This window comes from Anolis sagrei, chromosome 6 (assembly GCF_037176765.1).
Source record: "Anolis sagrei isolate rAnoSag1 chromosome 6, rAnoSag1.mat, whole genome shotgun sequence".
In the NCBI taxonomy this organism is placed as follows: Eukaryota; Metazoa; Chordata; class Lepidosauria; order Squamata; family Dactyloidae; genus Anolis; species Anolis sagrei.
The window spans coordinates 1,833,801-1,853,640 of NC_090026.1; the positions used below are offsets into that span (position 1 = coordinate 1,833,801).

The 19,840-nt window shown below is 40.4% G+C and overlaps 1 protein-coding gene across 1 annotated transcript in view; it reads right to left on the minus strand.

Moving 5' to 3' along the window:
• Positions 1-19,840, minus strand: part of LOC132777483 (insulin receptor substrate 1-like) — a 32,424-nt gene that overhangs the window by 3,418 nt on the left and 9,166 nt on the right. The window contains exon 2 of the mRNA XM_067469651.1: positions 11,252-13,048. Within this exon, the coding sequence (XP_067325752.1) occupies positions 11,252-13,048 (1,797 nt within the window). The remainder of the gene's footprint in view (positions 1-11,251; positions 13,049-19,840) is intronic.

Sequence of the window (19,840 nt, forward strand, 5' to 3'; positions counted from 1 at the left end):
ACATTATTTTTATGTGTATATATATACATATACATATGTATACAAATACATAGACATACATACAGGTTGTATATACATATATATGCATACACTTTATATACTTATATACACATAAGCATATATATATATATATATATATATATATAGACATACACATTATATATACATACTAGCCCTCCCTGTGTGTATATATATATATAGATAGATAGATATACACATTATTTTTATGTGTATATATATACATATACATATGTATACAAATACATAGACATACATACAGATTGTATATACATATATATGCATACACTTTATATACTTATATACATATATGCATATATGTATGTGTATGTATATATATATATAGACATACACATTATATATACATACTAGCCCTCCCTGCGTATCTACACATTACTTTTGTGTGTATGTATATACACATATATACATATGCATCTATAAATATATATGTATACAAACACATACATACATACAGATTATATATACACATACATATATATGCATACACTTTATATATACATATATACACAAATGCATACATATATACATGCACATACACATTGTATATACATACTAGCCCTCCCTGCGTACCTACACATTACTTTTGCGTGTATGTATATATACATACATACACATATATACATATGCATCTATAAATACATATGTATACAAACACATACATAAGACATACATACAGATTATATATACACATACATATATACACATACACTTTATATATACATATATACACAAATGCATACATATATACATGCACATACACATTATATATACATACTAGCCCTCCCCTGCCATGCATTGCTGCAGCCTAGTCTGTGTATATATTTGTGTCTATGTGTATATATGTGTGTTTGTGCATATAGGTGGGTTTGCGCATGCATTGTAATGTATTTGTTTTATTTTTTGACTTTTAAAGTCTCTTCCGCTGTGTTTTTCAGGGTTTTTTATGAGTGATGGTCACTCGTTGGCCTGATGGGTGTCTTGTGTCCAAATTTGGTGTCCATTCGTCCAGTGGTTTGTGAATTATGTTCATCCCAGAAATGACCATTACATTTTTATTTACATATACACACATATGTACACATTTATATGCATATATATATATACACACATATATACACATACAGAAAGACACATAAAGACACATATATACCCATGCATATATATAAACACATATACAGACATACATACTATGTATACATAGATACATATGCATATTATATGTGTGTGTGTGTGTGTGTGTGTATATATATATATATATACACACACACACACATATACATACATACACATACAGAAAGGCACATACACACATATACACATATACACATATGTATATATATACATATACGTAAATACAGCCATACATACTATATATACATAGATACATATGCATACACACACATACATACACACATATATGAATATGCATACATATATACATACACATATTTTATATTCATAGATATATGTATATGCGCATATATATATATATACATACATACATACACATATACACATAAAAACACATACACATATATACACATATGCATACATATATATACATATACATAAATACAGCCATACATATTATATATACATAGATACATATGCATACACAAACATACACACATACATATAAATATACATACACATATTTTATATTCATACATATATGTATATATACATATACATAAATACACATGCATATATGTGTGTGTGTGTATTATTAATAATCTGTCCTTGTTTATCTCGTGTTTATCTCGCCTGAGTTTTTAATCTGTTTCTACCCAGTTTTCTTTTATCCATTACATGTAGCTCGCCCATGTTATTGTAATTGTGCTTAGTGTAATTTTATATTGCTATGTTGTCTTTCGTTTTATGTAATTGTGTTATTATTGTTTATTATTTGCGTTTTCGGTTTTGTTTTAATTTCATGTCATTGTTGTTTTGGGCTTGGCCTCATGTCAGCCGCACCGAGTCCCCATCGGGGAGATGGAGCGGGGTACAAATAAAGTTGTTTATTATTATTATTATTATTATTATTATTATTATTATTATTATTATTATATTCAAAACGAAAATCAAGCCCAGAAATATTGCAAAACCTCGCCCAGTGCAGATGGGAATGGAGACATTTATAGTCATTGCAAAATATATACATATCAAAAATCCATATATATATATATTATCTCTCTGTGTGTGAATCATATCTATATATCTATGTTGATGGCTGGATGGCTCTTTGTCAGGAGGACTTTGATTACATTTCTTGCCCTGGTGAAGGGAGTTGGACTGGATGGCCTTAGGACTTTTCTGTTGGTCATGGGGATTCTCTGTGGGAAGTTTGCCCCGATTCTGTTGTTCATGGGGTTCAGAATGCTCTTTAATTGTAGGTGAACTGTGAATCCCAGTGACTACAACTACAAAATGTCAAGGTCTATTTCCCCCAAACTCCACCTGTGTTCACATTTGGGCTTATTGAGTATTTGTGCCAAGTTTGGTCCAGATCCATCATTGCATGAATCCACAGCACTCCTCTGGATGTAGGTAAACTATAATTCCCAAACTCAAGGTCAATGTCCACAAAACCCTTCCAGTATTTTCTGTTGGTCATAGGAGTTCTGTGTGACAAGTTTGGTTCAATTCCATCGCTGGTGGAGTTCAGAATGCTCTTTGATTATAAGTGAACTATAAATCCCAACAACTACAACTCCCAAATGTCAAGGTCTATTTTCTCCAGACTCTACGAGTGTTCACATTTGGGCTTATTAAGTATTTGTGCCAAGTTTGGTCCAGATCCATCACTGCATGAATCCACAGCACTCCTCTGGATGTAGGTGAACTACAACTCCCAAACTCAAGGTCATAGCCCACCAAACCCTTCCAGTGTTTTCTGTTGGTCATGGGAGTTCTTTGTGACAAGTTTGGTTCAATTTCCATCGTCGGTGGGGTTCAGAATGCTCTTTGATTATAGGTGAACTATAAATCCCAACAACTACAACTCCCAAATGTCAAGGTCTATTTTCTCCAGACTCCACCAGTGTTCACATTTGGGCTTATTGGGCATTTGTGCTCAATTTGGTCCAGTGAATGAAAATACATCCTGCATATCGGATATTTACATTACGATTTATGACAGTAGTAAAATGACAGGTATCAAATAGCAACGAAAACAATGTTATGGTTGGGGGGTCACCACAACATAGGGAACGGCATTAAGGGGTCACGGCATTAGCAAGGTTGAGAACCACTGATATATATAATATATGTGTGTGTGTAAATATATACATATGAAATAAATAAATAACATGGTTATGTATATAGCAAAAAAATCCATTCCAAAGATGTTCCTCTTTAAATCAAGCTGAGGACATAAAATACATGGAATTTTGCCCCTCATTTTATGAGAAATCTCATGCAGAGCAAAATGGGCAGCTGCCGTTTATAGGAAAGCCACTGGAATTGGGAAAATGAGGCTTTTTACAAGATAAACTTTGCAAACTTTGCAGTCATCAACTTGGGAAGATCTCAAGGTGACAGGCTTGGAAAGAAGTGAAAGCAGAAGGCAATAAAACCCTAAAACAGGCAGGAAAAATTGCCATTTAGAATCTCTTTTAAGAAAGCAAGTTGTTGTTATTCTTGCACTATGCAAAAAAAATCCGAAAGAAATCCTGTTCCTGGCTTGAAAGTGTTATTTCCTGTTCAATGGTCCCGTCTTCACTTTGAAAGTCGTCGTTCTGCTCCAGAATTTTGGTTTTTGTGGCACAGAATATATGGAGAATGGGTTGAGGCTCGAAAACTGGAGCCAAATGTGCTGAACGAGCCAAGTTTCTGCACTTTAATCAACTTTTCCCATGTTTTTATGATAGAACAAACCAAAGAGGAAACAATGGCATTGATAACCCAGGAACAAAAATCACTGTTACATAGTGTTGTTGTTGTTGTTGTTGTTGTTTCACCCTCGGATTATATTCACCCTGAGACTCTAAGGTATAAATCAGGATATGCATTATTATTATTATTATTTTGCCTAGGGATAGTATGCTATAAGGCAGGCAATGCAATATTATTATTATTATTATTATTATTATTATTATTATTATTTTGCCCTTGGATTATATTTGCCATGAGACATTTTGCTATACGGCAGGATATGCATTATAATTATTACAATTATTATTATTATTAGTTTGTCCTGGGACTGTATGCTATAAGGCAAGCTATGCAATAACAACAACAACAACAAGGCAGGACATGCATTATTATCATTATTTTGCCCAGGGATTGTATGCTATAAGGCAGGCTCATTATTATTTTGACTAGGGATAGTATGCTATAAGGCAGGCAATGCAGTATTATTATTATTATTATTATTGTTGTTGTTGTTATTATGCCCTTGGATTATATTTGCCATGAGACTTTTTGCTATACGGCAGGATATGCATTACCATTATTTTGCCCAGGGATTGTATGCTATAAGGCAGGCAATGCATTATTATTATTATTATTATTATTATTATTATTATTATGCCCTTGGGTTATATTTGCCATGAGACTTTTTGCTATACGGCAGGATATGCATTATAATTATTATAATTATTACAATTATTATTATTATTTTGTCCTGGGACTGTATGCTATAAGGCAAGCTATGCAATAATAATAACAACAACAATAACAAGGCAGGATATGCATTATTATCATTATTTTGCCTAGGGATAGTATGCTATAAGGCAGGCAATGCAATATTATTATTATTATTATTATTATTATTATTATTATTATTTTGCCCTTGGATTATATTTGCCATGAGACGTTTTGCTACATGGCAGGATATGCATTATAATTATTACAATTATTACAATTATTATTATAATTTTGTCCTAGGACTGTATGCTATAAGGCAAGCTATGCAATAATAACAACAACAACAAGGCAGGATATGCATTATTATCATTATTTTGCCTAGAGATAGTATGCTATGAGGCAGGCAATGCAGTATTACTATTATTATTATTATTATTATTATTATTATTTTGCCCTTGGATTATATTTGCCATGAGACTTTTTGCTATATGGCAGGATATGCATTATAATTATTACAATTATTACAATTATTATCATTATTTTGCCTAGGGATAGTATGCTATAAGGCAGGCAATGCAATATTATTATTATTATTATTATTATTATTATTATTATTATTATTATTATGCCCTTGGATTATATTTGCCATGAGACTTTTTGCTATACAGCAGGATATGCATTATAATAATAATTATAATTATTACTATTATTATTATTATTTTGTCCTGGGACTGTATGCTATAAGGCAAGCTATGCAATGACAACAACAACAAGGCAGGATATACATTATTATCATTATTATTTTGCCTAGGGATAGTATGTTATAAGGCAGGCAATGCATTATTATTATTATTATTATTATTGTTGTTGTTGTTATTGTTATTATGCCCTTGGATTATATTTGCCATGAGACTTTTTGCTATATGGCAGGATATGCATTATAATTATTACAATTATTATTATTATTTTGTCCTGGGACTGTATGCTATAAGGCAAGCTATGCAATAACAACAACAACAACAAGAAGGCAGGATATGCATTATTATCATTATTTTGCCTAGGGATAGTATGTTATAAGGCAGGCAATGCATTATTATTATTATTATTATTATTATTAATCCACAAGTTATTATTATTCTGCCCTTGGATTATATTTGCCATGGGACCTTTTGCTATATTATTATTATTATTATTATTTATTATTTTGTCCCGGGACTGTATGCTATAAGGCAAGCTATGCAATAACAACAACAACAACAAAAAGGCAGGATATGCATTATTATCATTATTTTGCCTAGGGATAGTATGCCATAAGGCAGGCAATGCATTATTATTATTATTATTATTATTATTATTATTTATCCATAAGAGTTATTATTATTATTCTGCCCTTGGATTATATTTGCCATGAGACTTTTTGCTATATGGCAGGATATGCATTATAATTATTACAATTATTATTATTATTTTGTCCTGGGACTGTATGCTATAAGGCAAGCTATGCAATAACAACAACAACAACAAGAAGGCAGGATATGCATTATTATCATTATTTTGCCTAGGGATAGTATGTTATAAGGCAGGCAATGCAATATTATTATTATTATTATTATTATTATTATTATTAATCCACAAGTTATTATTATTCTGCCCTTGGATTATATTTGCCATGGGACCTTTTGCTATATTATTATTATTATTATTATTTATTATTATTTTGTCCCGGGACTGTATGCTATAAGGCAAGCTATGCAATAACAACAACAACAACAAAAAGGCAGGATATGCATTATTATCATTATTTTGCCTAGGGATAGTATGCCATAAGGCAGGCAATGCATTATTATTATTATTATTATTATTTATCCATAAGAGTTATTATTATTATTCTGCCCTTGGATTATATTTGCCATGAGACTTTTTGCTATATGGCAGGATATGCATTATAATTGTTACAATTACAATTATTATTATTATTACTATTTTGTCCTGGGACTGTATGCTATAAGGCAAGCTATGCAACAACAACAACAACAACAACAACAACAAGGCAGGACATGCATTATTATTATTATTTTGCCCAGGGATTGTATGTTATAAGGCAGGCTTGCAATATTCCTGCTTCTTGACAGAATGGGGTTGGACTGGATGGCCCATGAGGTCTCTTCCAACTCTTTGATTCTATGATTCTATGTGTAACAACAACAACAACAATAATTTTACCCAAGATAGTTGTTGTTATTGTTATTGCATAGCCTGCCTTACAGCATACAATCCCTGGGCAAAATAATAATAATGTATATCCTGCCTTATAGCATACAGTCTCATAGCAAATATAATCCAAGGGCAGAATAGCAACAACAACAACAACAACAACAACAACAACAACATGCATTATAATAATATGCATTGTTATCATTATTTTGATAATAGGGATTGCTTACTATAAGGCAGGCTATGCAATAATAACAATAACAATAATAATAATAATAATAATAATAACAACCATGGATATAATAATAATAATAATAATAATAATAATAATACCCATGATAGTTGTTGTTATTGTTATTATTATTGCATAGCCTGCCTTATAGCATACAATCCTTGGGCAAAATAATGATAATAAGGCATATTCTGCTTTATAGCATACAGTCTCATGGCAAATACTGTACGTATAATCCAAGGGCAGAATAACAACAACAACAACAACAACAACAACAACACGCATTATAATAATATGCATTATTATCATTGTTTTGCCTATGGATTGTTTACTATAAGGCAGGCTATGCAATAATAATAACAACAACTATCATGGGTATAATAATTATAATTATTATTATACCCATGATAGTTGTTGCTATTGTTATTATTATTGCATAGCCGGCCTTATAGCATACAATCCTTGGGCAAAATAATGATAATGCATATCCTGCCTTATAGTATACAGTCTCATGGCAAATATAATCCAAGGGCAGAATAACAACAACAATAACATGCATTATAATAATATGCATTATTATCATTTTGCCTAGGGATTGTTTACTATAAGGCAGGCTATGCAATAATAATAACAATAACAACTATCATGGGTATAATAATAATTATTATACCCATGATAGTTGTTGTTATTGTTATTATTATTATTGTATAGCCTGCCTTATAGCATACAATCCCTGGGCAAAATAATGATAATAATGTATATCCTGCCTTATAACATACAGTCTCATGGCAAATATAATCCAAGAGCAGAATAACAACAACAACAACAACAACAACAACAAGCACTATAATGATATGCATTGTTATCATCATTTTGATAATAGCAATTGCTTACTATAAGGCAGGCTATGCAATAATAATAATAACAACAACAACCATGGATATAATAATAATAATAATAATAATAATACCCATGATAGTTGTTGCTATTGTTATTATTATTGCATAGCCAGCCTTATAGCATACAATCCCTGGACAAAATAATGATAATAATGCATATCCTGCCTTATAGTATACAGTCTCATGGCAAATATACTCCAAGGGCAGAATAATAACAACAACAACAACATGCATTATAATAATATGCATTATTATCATAATTTTGCCTACAGATTGTTTACCATAAGGAAGGCTTTGCAATAATAACAACTATCATGGGTATAAATAATAATAATAATAATAATAATAATAATAATAATAATAATACCCATGATAGTTGTTGTTGTTGCCATTATTATTATTGCATAGCCAGCCTTACAGCATACAATCCCTGGGCAAAATAATGATGATAATGCATATCCTGCCTTATAGCATACAGTCTCATGGCAAATATACTCCAAGGGCAGAATAACAACAACACACATTATAATAATATGCTTTATTATCATTACTTTGCCTAGGGATTGTTTACTATAAGGCAGGTTATGCAATATTAATAACAATAACAACTATCGTGGGTATAAATAATAATAATAATAGCAAACAGTCTCGTGGCAAATATAACCCATTATTATTATTATTATTATTATTATTATTATTATTATTCCCATGATAGTTGTTGTTATTGTTGTTATTATTGCATAGCCTGCCTTATAGCATACAATCCCTGGGCAAAATAATGATAATAATGCATATCCTGTCTTATAGCATACAGTCTCATGGCAAATATACTCCAAGGGCAGAATAATAACAACAACAATCAACAATAACTATCATGGGTATAATAATAATAATAATAATAATAATAATAGTAATAATAATAATAATAATAATAATAATAATAATAGCAAACAGTCTCGTGGCAAATATAATCCAAGGGCACAATAATAATAAGGCTTGGCTGCTGTGACGGTCTGGATGAGGGTGAACAAATTGAAATTGAATCCAGACAAGACAGAGGTCCTCCTGGTCAGTCGCAAGGCCGAACAGGGCATAGGGTGACAGCCTGTGTTGGATGGGGCCACACTCCCCCTGAAGACGCAGGTTCGCAGCTTGGGTGTGACCCTGGACTCATCGCTGAGCCTGGAACCCCAGGTTTCGGTGGTGACCAGGGGAGCATTTGCACAGCTAAAGCTTGTGCGCCAGCTGCGCCCGTACCTTGGGAAGTCTGACTTGGCCACGGTAGTCCACGCTCTGGTTACATCCCGCCTAGACTACTGCAACGCTCTCCACGTGGGGTTGCCTTTGAAGACGGCTCGGAAGCTCCAACTAGTCCAACGCTCGGCAGCCATGATTTTAACAGGAGCGGAGCGCAGGGAGCATACAACCCCCCTGTTGCGCCAACTCCACTGGCTACCGATCTGCTACCGGGCTGAATTCAAAGTGCTGGCGTTGGCCTTTAAAGCCCTAAATGGTTCCGGCCTAAGCTACCTATCCAACCTATCCAACTGCCTATGAACCCACCAGGAGTTTGAGATCTTCCGGGGAGACCCTGCTCTCGATCCCGCCTGCTTCTCAAGCTCGGCTGGCGGGGACGAGAGATAGGGCCTTCTCGGTGGTGGCTCCTCGGCTGTGGAACGCCCTTCCTACGGACATTAGACTAGCACCATCTCTAATGGTATTCCGCAAAAAGGTGAAGACCTGGATGCTTGTGCAGGCGTTTGAGTAATTTAGTGCAATCTGGTAATGGAACATAGGAATGGAACAATGGATGACGAACCTGGACTACGCTTGGATGATGAGAAGGTTGGGTACGGTTGTTTCTTGTAATAATTGTGCATTGTAATTGCTTATTGGTAATTTATGGATAATGTGTGAAGTCAATTGTTATATGTTGTGTGGAACCACTGCTGTTTCTACTGTTTTTACTGTTTGTGAACCACCGTGAGTCGCCTTCGGGCTTGAGATACAGCCGTATAGAAGCAAAGCAAATACATAAATAAATAAATAATAATAATAATACCCATGATAGTTCTTCTTATTATTGCATAGCCTGCCTTATAGCATACAATCCCTGGGCAAAATGATAATAATGCATGTCCTGCCTTATAGTATACAGTCTCATGGTAAATATAATCCAAGAGCAGAATAATAATAATAATAATAATAATAATACCCATGATAGTTGTTGTTATTATTATTGTTATTATTATTATTGCATAGGCTGCATTATAGCGTACAATCCCTGGGCAAAATAATGATAATAATGCATATTGTGTTTTATAGCATACAGTCTCAAGGCAAATATAATCCAAGGGCAGAATAATAAAAATAATAATAATTATAATAATAATAATTATATCCATGATCATTGCTATTATTATTATTATTATTGTTATTATTGTTGCATAGCCTGCCTTACAGCATACAATCCCTGGGCAAAATAATGCATATCCTACCTTATAGCATACAGTCTCATGGCAAATATAATCCAAGGGCAGAATAGTAATATTATTAATAATAATAATATCCATGATAGTTGTTGCTTTTTTTATTATTTTGCCTCATTTTCGCAAATTCCAATAAGAGTGCAATTGAGGATCGGTATCAACACAGAATGGAGGGGCATTATTATTTTTATTAATATTAATATAATTTTTCCCAGGGATTGTACACCATAAGGCAAGCTACACAATAATGATTATAAAATAATAATAATAATAATAATAATAATAATAATATCCATGATCATTGCTATTATTATTATTGTTATTATTATTGCATAGCCTGCCTTACAGCATACAATCCCTGGGCAAAATAATGATAACAATGCATATCCTGCCTTATACCATACAGTCTCATGGCAAACATAATCCAAGGGCAGAATAGTAATATTATTAATAATAATAATATCCATGATTGTTGTTGCTTTTGTTATTATTTTGCCTCATTTTCGCAAATTCCAATAAGAGTTCAATTGGGGATCGGTATCAACACAGAATGGATGGGGCATTATTATTTTTTATTAATATTAATATTATTTTTATCCAGGGATAGTATGCTATATGGCAAGCTATGCAATAATGATTATAAAATAATAATAATAATAATAATAATAGTATTTTTCATCCATGATAGTTATCATTATTATTATTATTAGAATTGATAATAATAATATTTGCAAATTCTGGTAAGAGTGCAAATGGGGGTTGACACAGAAGGGAGGGGTCCTATGACTTACCCTTTCCCGGGAATTTCGTGGCCCGGTTTTCCCGGAAGCCTCCGGAGCGGTGGAAGTCGATGCTGGCGTAGGCGTGGAGCAGCAACTGCCCCGCGGCGGCCTCCTCCGCAGGGCTGGCGCTGACCGCCTCCTTGACCAGGTCCAAGTCGATGTAGTTGAGGTCCATGCCGGCCTCGTCCGAGGGCTGTGATGGGGGGTCTCCACTTTCGGGACCCCCTTGAGACCATCTAGATGACCCCCTTGCACGGTTCCCATCGCCATCCTTGTTTTCGGGGTCCATTGTGATGTAACTTGCAACGCTACCGGCGGGGTACTCGATGCTGACGTATTCCCCGGCGTTTTGAGGGGGGTCCACGAAGGGGCCGACAAGGGCCCCCCCTTCCAGACTCTCGGAGCTGGTGGACGACGACCCCGAGAACCGGCTTGGGATGAAGGGGCACGGCCTGTAGGACCGCGGCAAGGAGTAGAAGGGGGCCCCCGAGGGGGACATGTTGACGTAGTCGCCCCCCGCCGCTTTGCCCCAGCGTCCGGTCCTGTCCGGAGAGCAGCTCCCTTTGGGGGTCATCACCATGTAGCCACCGCTGCTTTCCTGTGTCGGCGAGAGGCTCCCGGGGGTCATGGGGACGTAATCCTCGGCGGCGGTCACTCCTCCGGGCAGCATGGCCATGTAGCCGTAGATGTTGAGCCCTTCGGGGTAGCTGGCCGAACCCGTCGCGGACGAAGCCGTATTGCGCCGGGGCAAATTGGGGGTGCCCTTCTCAAAGGCTAAAGGGGGCAAAGAGGCCCGCTTGCTCCCCGACGACCACCGAGTCATGTGGTGACCGTTGGAAGCGGTCAGTCTCGCCATGGCAATGTAGTCCAGCTCGCAAAGAGGGTCACGCATGTTATTTCCCGGCGCCCACTGGACTTTGAAGTGTTGACCATTACCAACGCCCGCTTTGCCCATGGCGGTGTAGTCCAAATCGGAAAGGGGGTCCCGCTTGTTGTTCTCGGACACAGATCTGACCAAGCGCTGACCGCTGCCAAGGTCCGGCTTGCTCATGGCGATGTAGTCCAGCTCAGAAAGAGGGTCCCGCGTATTGCTCTCAGACCGTGACCCCCACTGACTGCGAGTGTCCCTCCGCTTTGCCATGCCGATGTAGCCCACCCCTACGAGGGGGTCTGGGGTCCTGGGGGGCTGTGCCTCGCAAGGACTGCACCCCCCTTCGTCCGAGGAGACGGCGCTGTAGTCACTCAGGGAGCTGGGCTTCCGGGTCAAGAGGGCCGGAGCGATGTGCGGACCCACGGAGGGAGACCCCTGGCCGGCTTTGGGGGTCCGGGGGGGCACCGAGATGGGGCTGGAGGTCAAGGCTTTGGGACCGGCCGTGCCGGCGGTGCTGCCGCGTATCCGGACTTCGTCGCTGAGGGCCTTCATGGCCTCCAGGATGGTCTCGTGCATCTTCTGGGCTTCCACGGCGTCCTCCACCTGCATCCAGAGCTCCCCGGGACCCGTGGCGGCCGAGCGGCCCACCTCCAGGAAGAAGTAGTTCTCCGAGTGGCCGCAACGCCGGACGCTCAGCAGCTGCAGCACCAAGGAGGGGCCGGACGACCCCGCCGTTGACCCCGCCTCGGCCTCCGGGGAGCTCAGCCGCAGGAAGCTGACCGTCCGCTCCGCCAGGCACAGCAGGTAGGATCCGGCCAGGTGGCGCGAGTGGCCCAAGCCACGTGGGCGGAGGCTCACCTGCCACACCTCCGAGAAGGACGAGGAACCCGAGGCTGAGCAAGCGTCTGCGGGGGTCCCGCCAGGGGGGTCCCGCCCTGCAAAGAAACACAGGGGTCGGTCAGTAAAGGGGAGGAGCCATCACCTCCAACAGGTGTGCATCATCATCAATAATAATAGTAATAATAATTATTATTATAATTCTGCAGGAAAGGTCAGACACAGTGCAAGGAAGGACAACTGGATGGACAGTCCCAAAGCCCTGGTGGTCTGGTTAGAGGGGCTCACATGGCACAGGTGAGCAGAGTCAACAGCAAAAGGGGAGGAGCCAGGAGCTCCAACAGGTGTGCATCATCATCATTAATAATATTTCTGCAGGAAAGGTCGGACACCATGCAAGGAAGGACAACTGGATGGACAGTCCCAAAGCCCTGGTGGTCTGGTTAGAGGGGCTCACATGGCACAGGTGAGCAGAGTCAACAGCAAAAGGGAAGGAGCCACGAGCTCCAACAGGTGTGTATCATCATCATGTTAATCAATAATAATAATTCTGCAGGAAAGGTCAGACACCATGCAAGGAAGGACAACTGGATTGACAGTCCCAAAACCCTGGTAGTCTGGTTAGAGGGACTCACATGGCACAAGTGAGCAGAGTCAACAGCAAAAAGGGAGGAGCCACGACCTCCAACAGGTGTGCACCATCATGATCAATAATAATCATCATCCTAATTTTGCAGGAAAGATTTGAAACTGTGCAAGGAAGGACAACTGGATTGAAAGTCACAAATTCCAGGTGATCTGGTTAGAGGAGCTTGCATTGCAAGGGTGGGAGGAGCCAAGGGCAAAAGGGGAGGAGCCAAGACTCCCGACAGGTGTGCATCATAATCAGTAATAACAACAACAACAACAACAATGTAAGAAAGGTCAGAAACCATGCAAAGAAGGGCAACCAGATCGACAGTCTCAAAGTGCTGGTGAACTAATTTGAAGGGATCACATGGCACAGGTGGGTGAACCAAAGGCAAAAGGGGAGGAGCCACAACCTCCCACAGGTGTGCAACATCATAATCAATAATAATAATAATAGTAATATTTCTGCAGGAAAGGTCAGAAGCCATGCAAGGAAGGACAACTGGATTGAGAATCACAAAGCTCTGGTGAAGTGGTTAGAGGGGTTCACGTTGCACAGGTGAGAGAAGCCACAACCCCCAACAGGTGTGCATCATCATCACTAATATTAATAATTATTATTATAATTCTGCAGGAAAGTAGGGAACTGTGCAAGGAAGGATAACTGGTTGGACACTCCTAAAGTCCTGGTGATCTGGTTAGAAGGGCTCACATTACAAGGGTGGGAGGAGTCAAAGGCAAAAGGGGAGGAGCCACCACCCCCAACAGGTGTGCACCATCATCAATAATAATAATAATGTGGGAAAGGTCGGAAGCCATGCAAGGAAGAGCAACCAGATGGACATTCTCAAAGTCCTAGTGATCTGGTTAGAGGGGCTTGCATCACAAAGGTGGGAGGAGCCAAGGGCAAAAGGGGAGGAGCCAAGACCCACAACAGGTGTGCATTATATTATTATTATTATTACTACTACTACCCTGTTTTTTTGTCTTGGGCACAAGACTCAAAGCAACTCAAAGTAAAACCAATGCAGCCCAAGTCCCAAGGGTGGGAGGAGCCAAAAGCCAAAGGGGAGGGGCCAAAACCTCCAACAGGTGTGCATCATCATTATCATCATCAACTATACCTTGCTATGATTGAATCCCAATCTCAACAAAGGAACTCGAAGCGGCCGACAGTAAAACCAATGCAATACCAAAACCAACAAAGGGTGAACTCAGCTCAGCCCAAGTCCCAGGAAGGGGTGGAGCTAAAGGTGAAGGGGTGGAGCTAAAGGTAAAGGGGGAGGAGCCAAGCCCCCAACAGGTGTGCACTACCTGCCTGTAATTGAACCTCAGGCCCTTAAATTAGGTGAAAAGCAGGTGCGGTATTTTGTGTATTTTCATAGTTAAAATCATTACAGTTTAGTGCTGGTAGCGGATTTGAGTCTCCTTAAAGAGAGATATAATAACAACAACAACAACAACAACCATAAATAACAACCACAACCATAACGAAGGAAGGAAGGAAGGAAGGAAGGAAGGAAGGGAGGGAGGGAGGGAGGCTGGTTAAGGTTAATTGAAACCTTAGGAGAGGCATTTGTAAAGAGACGCCGACTCCCCTAGCCTGCCACGCTGCTGCATATGCCACTCAAGCTGGAAGGGGCACCCAAAGGCCATCTAGTCTGGCCCTTTCCTGCCAGGCAGGAAGACACAACCCAAGCCCTCCCAACAGATGCCCACCCAGTCTCTGCTTAAAGGGCTCCAGGCAAGGAGACCCCAAAGGACACCCACATTCCATTAAAGTTGGAAGGGGCACCCCAAAGGGCATCTAGTCTGCCCTGCAGAAAAACACAATCAAAACCCTCCCAATAGATGCCCATCTGGCCTCTGTTTAAAGGGACCCCTAAAGGCCATCTAGTTTGACCATGATGGAATATGGCCTGGGCAAACTTTGGCCCTCCCGGTGTCTTGGACTTCAACTCCCACCATTCCTAACAGCCTACTGGCTGTTAGGAATGGTGGGAGTTGAAGTCCAAGACACCGGGAGGGCCAAAGTTTGCCCAGTCCTGGTCTAAGGGTTCTAATGTGGATGATGGGAGTTGCAATACAGACAAGAGTCCCCTTCCTCCCCTTGTTTTGTTTCTCTCTTGATCATGTTTACATCCTTTTCCTTCCAGGAACTCTTTAGCTTAAACATTTCCAATAAACCTTTGCTTTTCAATTAATCCGCTAACGAGTTTCCGGGGCAACCGCCTGCCTCTCCAACTGGTTTGCAAAGAGCCCCAAGCAGATGTCCAGGCTGCAGATAGGGATCAAATCTCCGTCTATGGGAAAGCAGCACTTGCGTAACCCGCATAATAAAGCCACGAAATGCCAAAAATGTCAGCAGGTGTCCTGTTGGGAGTTGGAAGGGGAACCCCAAAGGCCATCTAGTCTGACCCTGTTTGGTCACAGCTAAAGCACCCCCAAAAGATTCCCATCCAGCCTCGGTTTAGGAGGTCTCCAGAGAAAGAAAGCCCATAATCCAGTAAGAGTTGGAACGGGACCCCAAAGGTCATCTAGTCTGACCTCTCCCCATTTCCGTGTGCAATCAATGAAAGAAAGGCTTGGATTAGATATTCCTTCATTGCAGAATAAGGTCAGACTAGATGGCCTTTGGGTGCCCCTTCCAATTTTAGTAGTCTCCTCACCTTGATCCCTTGAAGCACAGGCTGGATGGGCATCTGTTAGGAAGGTTTTGATTGTGTAAACAAGACATAATCTCCTCACCAGAAGCCCTTTAAGCAGAGGCTGGATGGGCATCTGTTAGGAGGGTTTTGATTGTGCAAACAAGGCGTACTCTCCTCACCTGAAGCCCTTTAAGCAGAGGCTAGATGGGCATCTGTTAGGAGGGTTTTGATTGTGTAAACAAGAAGTACTCTCTTCACCTGAAGCCCTTGAAGCAGAGTCTGGATGGGCATCTGTTAGGAGGGTTTTGATTGTGTAAACAAGACGTACTCTCCTCACCTGAAGCCCTTTAAGCAGAGGCTAGATGGGCATCTGTTAAGAGGGTTTTGATTGTGTAAACAAGACGTACTCTCCTCACCAGAAGCCCTTAAAGCAGAGGCTGGATGGGCATCTGTTAGGAGGGTTTTGATTGTGTAAACAAGACGTACTCTCCTCACCTGAAGCCCTTTAAGCAGAGGCTAGATGGGCATCTGTTAGGAACGTTTTGAGTGTGTAAACAAGACATACTCTCCACACCTGAAGCCCTTAAGACAGAGGCTAGATGGGCATCTGTTAGCAATGTTTTGATTGTGTAAACAAGACGTACTCTCCTCATCAGAAGCCCTTAAAGCAGAGGCTGGATGGGCATCTGTTAGGAGGGGTTTGATTGTGTAAGCCAGATAATAAAGCCACAAAATGCCAGCAGGTATCCTATCGGGAGTTGGAAGGGGACCCCCAAAGGCCATCTAGTCTGACCCTGTTTGGCCACATAGAAATGCACAGCTAAAACACCCTTGAAAGACGCCCATCCAGCCTGTGTTGAGAAGGTCTCCGGAGAAAGCAAGCCTATAATTTAGTAAGAGTTGGAACGGGACCCCAAAGGTCATCTAGTCTGACCTCTCCCCATTTTCGTGTGAAATTAATTAAAGCCTTCTCAAAAGAGGGGCTTGGATTAGATGTTCCTTCATTGCAGAAGGAGGTCCAAGCTTTGTTTGAAGGCCTCCAGAGAAGGAGAGCCAGTCCTATTGGAAGGGGACCCCAAAGGTCATCTAGTCTGCCCGATTTGCCACAAGGAAGACAGAATTGCAGGACTTGTGTCCTTTTTTATGTCTTTAACTATATTGCTTGGGAAAGAAAGCAGGCAATAGAGGATGATGATGATGATGACAGCTATAAAATGTATTATAGCTGTAATGATGATGACTTTATTCAGATCAGAGGGGAACACACTGAGCCCTTCTGGAGCCAGCTTTTCTCCCTTGACATTGTTTCTGACTTTTCCTGCAAAATTATTATATTATTTACTTTCTCTCTTGAGCTCTTTAAGCAGAGGAAGGATGGGCACCTGTTGGGAGGGTTCTGATTGTGTTTTCATGCATGACAGTGTAAGGTCAGACTAGATTGCCTTTGGGTAACTCCTTCAAACATTACAGGAATAAGAACTACTTGGGAATCCTTTGGAGTCTCCTTGCCTGGTGCCTTTTAAGCAGGGGCAGGACAGGCATCTGTTGGGAGGGTTTTGATTGTATTGTTTATGTTTTGGTTTTATTTTTGCTGCAATATGTTGTCCGGGCTTGGCCCCATGAAAGTCGCTCCGAGTCTCCGTTGGGGAGATGGTGGCGGGGTATAAATAAAGATGATGATGATGATTATTATTATTATTATTTATTTTCCTGCATTGCAGGATAAGGTCAGACCAGATGGCCTCTAGATGCCCCTTCCAATATGGATGTCCTTTGGAGTCTCCTTCTCCTGGAGCCCTTTAAGCAGAGGCCAAATGGGCATCTATTGGGAGGGTTTTGATTGTGTTTCCCTGCATGGCAGAATAAAGCCAGACTAGATGGCCTTTAAGGGTCCCTTCTAACATGAGTACAATATAGACTGCCTGGAAGTCTAGAAGAGTCTCCTTCTCCTGAAGCCCTTTAAGCAGAGGCTGGATGACGATCTTTTGGGACAGTTTGAATTAGGTATTTATTTATGGCAGAATAAGGTCAGACTAGATGGCCTAAGGAGCCCCTTCCAACTTTATTGGAATATAGACTACTGTGCAGTTTTTTGGAGTCTCCTTGCCTGGGATCCATTAAGCAAAGGCCAGATGGTCATCTGTCAGGAGAGTTTTGATTGTGTTTTCCTGCATGGCAGAACAAGGTCAGACTAGATGGCCTTTGGGTGCCCCTTCCAACTTTAGTGGAATATGGACTACTGTGGAGTCCTTTGGAGTCGTTTTTGCCTGGGATCCATTAAGCAGAGGCCAGATGGGCATCTGTCGGGAGGGTTTTGCCCGGTGTCCTTTAAACAGAGGCCGGATGGTCATCTATTGGGAGGGTTTAGATTGTGTTTCCCTGCATGGTAGAATGAGATCAGACTAGATAACCTTTGGGTGCCCCTTCCAACTTTAGTGGAATATAGACTACTGTGGAGTCCTTTGGAGTCTTCTTGCCTGGGAACTGTTAAGCAGAGGCCAGATGGGCATCTGTTGGGAGGGTTTAGATTGTGTTTCCCTGCATGGTAGAATGAGATCAGACTAGATAGCCTTTGGGTACCCCTTCCAACTTTAGTGGAATATAGACTACTGTGGAGTCCTTTGGAGTCTCCTTGCCTGGGACCTGTTAAGCAGAGGCCAGATGAGCATCTGTTGGGAGGGTTTTGCCCGGTGTCCTTTAAACAGAGGCCGGATGGTCATCTATTGGGAGGGTTTAGATTGTGTTTCCCTGCATGATAGAATGAGATCAGACTAGATAGCCTTTGGGTGCCCCTTCCAACTTTAGTGGAATACAGACTATTGTGGAGTCCTTTGGAGTCTTCTTGCCTGGTGTCCTTTAAACAGAGGCCAGATGGGCATCTGTTGGGAGAGTTTTGATTGTGTTTTCCTGTATGGTGTAATAAGGTCAGACTAGATGGCCTCTAGGTGCCCCCTTCCAACTTTAGTGGAATATAGACTACTGTGGAGTCCTTTGGAGTCTTCTTGCCTGGGACCTGTTAAGCAGAGGCCAGATGGGCATCTGTTAGGAGGGTTTTGATTGTGCTTTCCTGCATGGTAGGATGGGGTCAGACTAGATGGCCTCTAGGTGCCCCCTTCCAACTTTAGTGGAATATAGACTACTGTGGAGTCCTTTGGAGTCTTCTTGCCTAGGAACTGTTAAGCAGAGGCCAGATGGGCATCTGTTGGGAGGGTTTAGATTGTGTTTCCCTGCATGGTAGAATGAGATCAGACTAGATAGCTTTTGGGTGCCCCTTCCAACTTTAGTGGAATATAGACTACTGTGGAGTCCTTTGGAGTCTTCTTGCCTTGTGTCCTTTAAGCAGAGGCCAGATGGGCATCTGTTGGGAAGGTTTAGATTGTGTTTCCCTGCATGGTAGAATGAGATCAGACTAGATAACCTTTGGGTGCCCCTTCCAACTTTAGTGGAATATAGACTACTGTGGAGTCCTTTGGAGTCTCCTTGCCTGGGACCCGTTAAGCAGAGGCCAGATGGGCATCTGTTGGGAGGGTTTTGATTGTGTTTCCCTGCATGGTAGAATGAGATCAGACTAGATAGCCTTTGGGTACCCCTTCCAACTTTAGTGGAATACAG